The sequence below is a fragment of the Macaca nemestrina genome, chromosome 9, assembly GCF_043159975.1.
Source record: "Macaca nemestrina isolate mMacNem1 chromosome 9, mMacNem.hap1, whole genome shotgun sequence".
Classification (NCBI taxonomy): Eukaryota; Metazoa; Chordata; class Mammalia; order Primates; family Cercopithecidae; genus Macaca; species Macaca nemestrina.
The window spans coordinates 68,116,507-68,125,176 of NC_092133.1; the positions used below are offsets into that span (position 1 = coordinate 68,116,507).

The following is an 8,670-nucleotide window of genomic DNA, read 5'->3' on the forward strand; positions in this document are numbered from 1 at the left end:
ATGGAATTTCCTCTGCAGCGTGCACAGGCTCAGCCGGCTCCGCATGAGTGCTGTGCAGAGTCAGCAGGGCCTGGGAGCCCCTGAACCCCATACCCAGGGAAGCAGAGAATGGGGTCTGGCCTGGGGCAGGGCAGTGGGAGAAGGCCTGTCCTGGGATACCTAAAACCTGAGCTCTTCCAGCTTCCCTCATGCCCTCATCAGTGAACCCCTGGGTACCTGTGATTCCAGCCACCTGTGGCCATCCGTGGACTGGAGGCCTCACCCGCAACAGGCCTCCACTCTCCTGCCTCTCCACAAGAAGCCCGAGCCACAGACACAAAACAATATGCTCTTGCGTGCCATTTTTTGCATGCCTGGTTTTTATTTGACAGTCGGAAATAACATGCCTTCCCCATCTGCCCTTCTACCCACTGGCACCAAGCCGCCTTGCAGCCCCCTCCTACTCCTGGGCCCATTTCCTTCCCTGTAAGCCCGAGGTTGCAAACAAAGACACCTTCAGGCACTATCTGGCCACCAGATGGGTTTGGACAGCCCATACATAATTTTCTTCTCTAAATTTTATTACTCATCAGCCAATTTCACTTTAAAATCTAGATTCCTTATTTTTCATGAAAAACAGGAAGCTTTGCTCATGCTGGACCAGCATTCCTAGCCTCTGTCTGCTTTAGCCATGGCCTGGCTCTTCAGTTCTCCTGTCCCCACCACCTCTGACAGTCTCCCCGCCAGGCCTCTTCCCTTGCCCTCTCGGCCAAGATTTGAGTGTGTCTATCTGCCACCCCACACCAATCAGACTGCTAGGAGCCATGGGCCCAGGGCTTCCTTTGTAAAGTCAGGATAGGCTTCAGTGGGCTCTGAGAGTTTGCTGATGTTCCAGAACTCACTGGGGATCTGGTCCCCACTGGACCCATGGTGGGACCCAGGTGTTTGGAGCCAGGGAGGGGAAGGAGGCTGTAGGTCTCCGACCGCGTTCACCCTCAGGTCTACATCACTGTGCTGGACGAGAATGACAACAGTCCCCGGTTTGACTTCATCTCCGACTCAGCGATCAGCATACCCGAAGACTGCCCCGTGGGCCAGCGAGTGGCTACTGTCAAGGCTCGGGACCCTGATGCTGGCAGCAATGGGCAGGTGGGCCACCGAGTGAAACAGCCGGGATCCACCATGTCAGCAGGGCTCCCACAGCTCCCACAGCTGGAGGGGCCTTCTGAGCCACCCCCATCACCAAGCACCAGGCTCTTCCAGTCTCTGCCCCTGCACTCACCCAGTCGGTGGTCAGGGAGAAGGGACAGAGCTGCCTCAGAGCTGTGCTGGCCAGTGGCCCTGCCTGGGTCACGTGAACATGGAGCCCAAAGGCCAGCCAAGGCTCAGCCCCGCAGTGAAGTTATTTTCTGGGTGACTCCTCCCCACGCAGCCCCAGCTCCCTGAGAGGACATGCTCGTCCTTCCTCCTGCTTCCCGGGCCCAGCCCCATGGCAGGAAGTGCTTGCCATCGCTCCAGATTTGGACACCCCAGAGTGCAGAGAAAGAAGTGATGAAACCCACCCGTGTTCACACAGCTTTCATCTTTTCCGTGCACTGGGCCGTGTGTTTGCAGGTGTTAGCATGGCTTACATAGTCTCAGGGGTCGAGGGATGCTGGCTTTGGAGACAAAAGTGTGTGGGTTCAGATCTCTGGCATTTGCAAGCTGTGTGACCTTGGCTGGTTGTTCCATGTTTCTGAGCCTCCTCTCTGTGAACTGAGAACAGCTGCTTTCTGTCAAGGCTGCTCTAAGAACCAAGTAGAGTCCAGGTAACGCCGCAGCGTGTGCCCGCCTCAGCAGCGTGAGCACAATTCCCTCTACCCTGGGAAGACATCAGTGCCATGGGATTCATGCCCTGCTCTCCCAGGCCAGCATGCTGACATCCCCTAACCCCGGAACCTTCCATGGGTGCTACACTGCCTCCATGGGCCTGCATCCCCATTTTGAGGGAGATTAATCACTTCTGCATAAAACACTCTACTCCCAAATGCCCTTGCTGAACAGAAGGCCCAGGTGGGCAGGGGAGGACCAGGGAGTCCCCCTTAGCCCGACCTGGCCACGTCTCCTCCACACCTGCTCACCCCTCACCCTCTCTTCTCCCCACAGGTAGTCTTCTCCCTGGCCTCTGGCAACATCGCGGGCGCCTTTGAGATCGTCACCACCAATGACTCCATTGGCGAAGTGTTTGTGGCCAGGCCCCTGGACAGAGAGGAGCTGGACCACTACATCCTCAAGGTGGGGCCTGGCCTCCCTTGGGCCGAGAGACCACTGGCTAAGTGCCTAGACTGGTCACAACTCTCCATCTAGGAGAGAGCCCGTCCATCAGCACACTCTGGTGGTCAGTGCCCCTGCTGTCACCAAGTAACATGGGGCCAGCTGGACCCCTCGGGGCCAAGAGCACAGTGAGGCCGATCCAGGATAGGGAAACCTGGGAGGGACCTTAGATGCCCAGGAGGAGGCAGCTGAGGTGTCTTCCCCTGTTGTAAGAGCCAGGAGGATGAGGGAGAGCCTGGGGGAGCTGAGAAGGCCCCAACTCTTCTACAAATACAGTGTGGCCTTGGACAGGTTATTAACTCTGGGCCTCATTTTCCCCACCTGTGCAATGTACAAAAAGATCCCCATCTGGCCTGCCCTATGGAGGGAAGAAACAAGTGCAGACGTGAGGAGCCACGAAGGCTATCATTATTGCAGAATGGCCGTGGCTGGGATGTTTGCCGAGGGCTTTCTGGGGACCTCAGGGCTGCACTTCTGCAAGGGGCTGAGCTCCTGCAGCACTTACGACTGCATCAGGGCTCCCAGGAACAGGCTCAGCCTATGGTTAGGGCACCAGCTCATTGCCGATAATATTACTTGAGGCTCTTTTCCTGTTTGCCAGAGATCATGGGACAGAGTGCATGGGACAGAGGCCTTTGAAGCTAAAGGCAGGAGCCTTGGGTCAGGTTGCAGGCCCAGGGTCATGGTCAAAGGCTGGCACAGCCCAGAATACAGTCAGAGGTAGGTCAGGAGGTCAAGGCTTAGGTACATGCTAATCAAATTCCAAATGAGGATCCCAAGTCAGACAACGATTGGGCAAGAATCATTTGCAGCATGGGGCAGAAGGTGAAGGCTTTGGGGAGAGCCCAGGGCTGCCAAGCCACCGGGGGGTGCTCAGTGAGTCTCTCTGCCCTCCCAAATGCTTCCCACTAATTGCACAGTCCTTTTGGACTCCATATTCTTGATCCTGCCTGCCACCCTTTAGCCCTGACTCCAGTTGCCCTCCTCCTTGCAGGTTGTGGCTTCTGACCGAGGCACCCCTCCACGGAAGAAGGACCACATCCTGCAGGTGACCATCCTAGATGTCAATGACAACCCTCCAGTCATCGAGAGCCCCTTTGGATACAATGTCAGTGTGAATGAGGTGAGAGCAGCCCCAGGGCCCATATAGCTGGACATCTGGGGAGACGTGGGCATGAGCCAACCATGCAGCACCTGTTTAAATGTCTGCCAGTCCCACTGGTCCCTCAGATCTCACGGATGGGAACTGTGGCTCATTCATAATGATATCCCTGATTTCTAGCCCAGATCCTAGAACACAGTATCTTTTTGGAGTAGAGGAGAAGAGAAAAGAGGAAAAGAAGAAAGTTGCCTTTCACCAGACAGGAAACTGAGGTTTACCCCGGGAGCTTGCCTTTTTAAAACGTGTATTTATTATTCAGCCCTAAGACTGAGCCACTCCAATCTGCCCTGGCATTGCTGGGTATCATGCCAGGTTGGACGTTCATGAAGGCAGGATGGCACGTGGCCAGAGTCTAGCTCTCAGGCCAGACTCCCTTGCTTCAGCCCACTGATTGGCTGTGTGGACTTGCACACATTCCTTCCCTGCACCTCAGTTTTCTCATCTGTAAATGGGATGATGATACCAGTACCTAACTCGCAGGGCTGGAGAGAGGACCCAGTGAGTTAACGCAGGCCCCAGCATATCGGAGGTGCTCACAGAATGTTTGCTGCCATCAACCTTATTATCTCCATCATGGCTCTGGGGTAGATGCAGCAAAGCTTTCGGCAGGTACAGGGGGAGCCTTTGGGCTACAGGAGCAGGTGCTAGACTGTGCCCCAATGCCTCGAGTCCAAAATGATCGCTCTCCTGCTCTCCTCCCAGAACGTGGGTGGAGGTACTGCTGTGGTCCAGGTGAGAGCCACTGACCGTGACATCGGGATCAACAGTGTCCTGTCCTACTACATCACTGAGGGCAACAAGGACATGACCTTCCGCATGGATCGCGTCAGCGGTGAGATCGCCACACGGCCCGCCCCGCCTGACCGCGAGCGCCAGAGCTTCTACCACCTGGTGGTCACTGTGGAGGACGAGGGCACCCCCACCCTGTCGGTGAGCGAGGGGGGTGGCCAGTGGCCACAGGGAGGAGCACTTGGGCCAGAGCGGCTCCGCCTCCGAGTGAGGGGAACAAGATGGGTGGGAATGGAATTCCACACAACGGGTGAATCCTTGACAACTCTTTCATCGTGCCTTTAGTCCATCTGCCCAAGATGGCCTCCCCTTATGGAGGCCTATTGCATGCAAAGCTGGGGTGCTAGTTTGCCCTCCTGAGTCTACAGCTACTCAGAAGCTCTGTTTAGTCCTCTTTTCTCTCACAGAGCAGCTCTATGGGGTGGCACAGCTTGAGCCTCTGTATTGGGGCCTGGCCCAGGGAACAAGCTGGTATGAATCTAGCCCCCACTTCACTTGCCCACCTGTGCACTGTGAGGCCACAGCAATGTGCATGGTGGTGTGCTATGGAAAGGGTGCCTCTCTGGCCCTCTTCCCCTACGTTGTGTGGTGTGGCATGCTGTCACACATCAGGGTGGGAAGGGACTGGTGTCTGTGGTTCACACTGATGCTCGAATGAATGGGGCCACAGCCCAAGGCAATGTTCAAAGTTTGCCAGGTTAGAGAAGGACTTGTGGGCCTCAGGGGCTGGATGGAGATCTCTAGGAGGTGATGAGCTGTATTGGGAGTGGCTTATAAACTGAGAGTAGGAAATTTGGAGTCAGGAGCACTGTGGCTGGCTGCATGATTTTGAGCAAGTCAGAACCTCTCAGCATATTGCTTTTGTCATCTGCAAAAGGGAGATAATATCTACCTCATAGGTGTTGTTTGGGGAATCAAATTAGCTCATGTCTGTGGAAGCACTTGGTAAACCATGAGGAGGAAGAGGACTGTTATTAGTTCTCTATTGCCATAATAATGCTGCCTTACAAACCAAACAAAGCAGAGGTGTAAAACAATAACCACATAGTTAGCGCTAATCCCACAGGCTGGCAATCTGGACATGGCTTCACCGGGTAGTTCTTCTGGTCTCAGCTGGGCCCCTGCATTTGTGTGTGGGCAGCTGCCTGTCAACAGGGCGCTATGCTTCTGAGGGTCGGCTGGCTAGCAGCTGGGGTGACAGGGACAACTCATCCTCCAGAAGGCTAGCCCGTGCCTGTTCCTATGGGACTGGAAAGTGTCCAGAAGAGACAGCAGAGGCATGCAAGGCCTCTTGAGTCCCTGGCTTGGAACTGCACAAGGTCACTTCTACCACAGCCTGTTGGCCAAAGCAAGTCACAAGGCCAGCTCAGACTCAAGCTATGGGAAAACAAACTCTACCTTCTGAAGGAATGAGCTACAAAGTCGCACTGCAAAGAGTGTGGTTACAAGGAAAGTAAAGAGTTCAGGGACAGTTTTGTAATCTGTCTCCTGGAAGGACCCTGATTGCAAATGAGGCCTCAGCTCTGTCCCTCTCACAGCAGGTTAGACCTCTCCCCTTTGACAGCAGCATTGTGGGAGGCGAGGTCACACCAGGTCTAGGCAGGGCTCTTTATCTGGAGCTTCTCTCGAGATGTTGGTCCAATAACTCCAGGAACTTGGATTGGGCCAATAATCCCAGGAACCCGCACCCCCACCACTACATTCTGAGGAGTCCAGGAAATGGGACTGACTCTGGGCACCCCTGTGGGCATCCTTAGACCCACGGCTACACAGTGTCATCACTAGCTACCTCAGTCATTCACACCCAGTGGGCTAAACAGGGGCACATTTATAGGACACGTGTCACTCACTGGGCAGGGTGGGGCTGGGGCAGAGATGGGTATCATTTACTGTGTTAACGTGGCAGGACCCGGTGTCGACATAACCCTCCCCACTGCACCTGGCTTCAGGGTGGATCGTCTTGGTCATCCCTTCAATAGCATTTGTGAAGTAACAGAAACTGAACTATGGAGCCACAAAGAATCAAAATGCATTTTCCCACAGAGCAAAAATTCTACAGAGAATGTGGATTTCAGGCTCGGTGGTATCAGAGCTCATGTTTCTTGGCCTTTCCCTCATGGTGGCAAGATAGCTACTATAACTCCAGGCACCAAGTCAGCATCCAAGGCAGGAAGATGGCAAAAAGATGGCAAAGGGCTATGGCAGCTACTTCTGCCCTTTTATCAGGAAAGCAACAGGTTTCCCAGAACCACCCTCCAGAGTGCTGCTTGTGTCTCCTTGGCCAGAAGTGGCTCACGTGGGCACCCTAGCTGCAAGGGAGGTTGGAAAAAATGAGGGACAGGATTATTATGGTCAGCATATTACTTGGGGGCCAGATATATCACTGCCCACACAAAAGCAGGCCTCTGTCAGTGAGGAAGAAGTGGAGAATGGATTTGGCGGGGGGTATCTGACAGCATTTGCCACACTGCCTTCCCTAATCCTAATGCAGGCCAGCCAACGCACCACCCCTACTCCCCACCCACACTCCAACCCCTACAGTCCTACGGTCTCTCAGGGAGGCCATGGGTGGGATCCAGAACATTCTAAGACCCTGCAGTTTGTAGGCAAAATCAGACTTCCTTTGGGTCCCCAGAATAAATGGGAACTGAAAAAATGGAAAATCACCCTGGCCACAATTAATCACCCAGAATGCATGGTCCACTATCCAAGCAACCCTTTAAAATCTTGGGATTTATCCCCATGGCTAAAAAGAGTTTCCAACTGCTGGCCAAATCCTCTGCAGGGACCCATCCCAGCCCCTCGGGGACCATAAGCATTCCCTCCTCACATGTCAGCCCCTGACATTCTGGCTCTCGTTGAAGCAGGGCTCAGCCCACACCAGCTCCCTGGTGAGAGCATGGGAAGCTGGATGGCATCTGCCCTGCTCATCCTGGTCATCACCAACTCTGCTCCCTGAGGCCCCAGAAAACTCCCTCAGGATGACTAGGACCAGAGACCCTGAGGCCATCCATCTCCAGGGGAATATATATGGGGCTTCCTGGGCTGAACCATGATGCTTTCTTCCAGGCCATAATATAAACAGCAACAGGTACCAACTTGAAAGATTTATAGGAAAACACTTTTAAGTCGAAAAGAATTCATCCCTCTTCAGTTTTTTTCCCCCTGCTTCTCCAAGTTGGGAAAATATTCCTATCATTTGGTTTTTGCAGGGGACACCTCAGTAAAGAATTGCAGTGACCATAGGGACATAGAGAAACTAGCACTAAAGCATATTCATTCATTCACTCATTCATTCAGCCATTATTCCCTGAATGGCCACTATGTGCCAGGCACTGGAGATACAGAAATGAAGAAAATGTGATCTGTGGCCTGAAGAAATGAAGTTGATTAAGGGAGGCAATGAAAACACCGGTGTGCAATGGGGTATTGAGAAGGGCTTGGGGAAGGCTTCCTGGAGGAGGTGACACCTGGGCTGAGTCTTGTTGGTCAGTCTTGGACAGCACAGCCAAGAAAGAAGTACATTCTGGGGTTCAACCTGCACAAAGGCTGAAGAGCAAGCAATAATCAGGGGTGGGTTCTGGGAGCCACAGGTGGTTTAGGACTGGGGCTGCTTCCAGGGCCAAGGGCAGGACGCTCTATTTCCATATCCTCCCAGGACAGTCTATATGAAGCTTACCACAAGGGCTGCTCCCACTGCCTTCTCAAGAACCCCCACTGCTGCCTCCATGCCTAGCCGAGCCAAGGTGGGGAGAGGGCAGAGCTAGCAAGCAGGGGTCCACAGCCCACAGTGCCCACCAGGGTAGCTTGCCTCCAAGGAGCACTGGACCCTTGAAGATTTGTTTCCACTGACCAGACCCTCACCTTTGGGCAGTAAACCCCTCAGGGTTATGAATATCCCCAAGAGCAGGGCCCTTCTCTGCCACTGGGCAGATTTCACCGGATGCATGTGTGAGGAAGGAGCATTGTCCCAGCCCCTCCTAGAGCAACCAGAGACCTGAGCAGCTTGCAGCCAACCACCCTGAGATTCCAGGAATGGCTGCCACAGTCTAATAGGTGAGAGAGCAGCTGCTACCCTGCATAGATCTGTCCAGAGAAACCCAGCAGGCCCACTTGCCATCCTTTTATTCCCACTGCAGTTATCTGCCTGGCTTCAAGATGGCCCTCCCTGGCTCAGGATCAACCTTGCTAAAGGACAAGGGCATGAAATATTCATTCATTTGTTCATCCAACACCAAGTAGGTGTGAGGCCTGTACTACAGGCCAGGACACCAGAGATACATCAGACACAGGTGTGCCCTCCAGGAGCCTACAATCTGGCGGGGGAAGACACATGTACCGGAGAGCTGACACTGTGATGCGGTAGAGTGCTAGGAGCCTGGAAACCAGGGCAGGTTTTCCAGAGGAGGCATCATTTGCATCCCTGT

General features: G+C 54.0%; 1 protein-coding gene across 2 annotated transcripts in view; it reads left to right on the forward strand.

Moving 5' to 3' along the window:
- LOC105466056 (cadherin-23) overlaps window positions 1-8,670 on the forward strand; it is a 386,971-nt gene that overhangs the window by 344,646 nt on the left and 33,655 nt on the right. For both annotated transcript variants that reach the window (XM_071069711.1, XM_071069712.1), the window contains exons 33-36: window positions 979-1,128; window positions 2,125-2,253; window positions 3,287-3,415; window positions 4,157-4,384. In XM_071069711.1, the coding sequence (XP_070925812.1) occupies window positions 979-1,128; window positions 2,125-2,253; window positions 3,287-3,415; window positions 4,157-4,384 (636 nt within the window). The remainder of the gene's footprint in view (window positions 1-978; window positions 1,129-2,124; window positions 2,254-3,286; window positions 3,416-4,156; window positions 4,385-8,670) is intronic.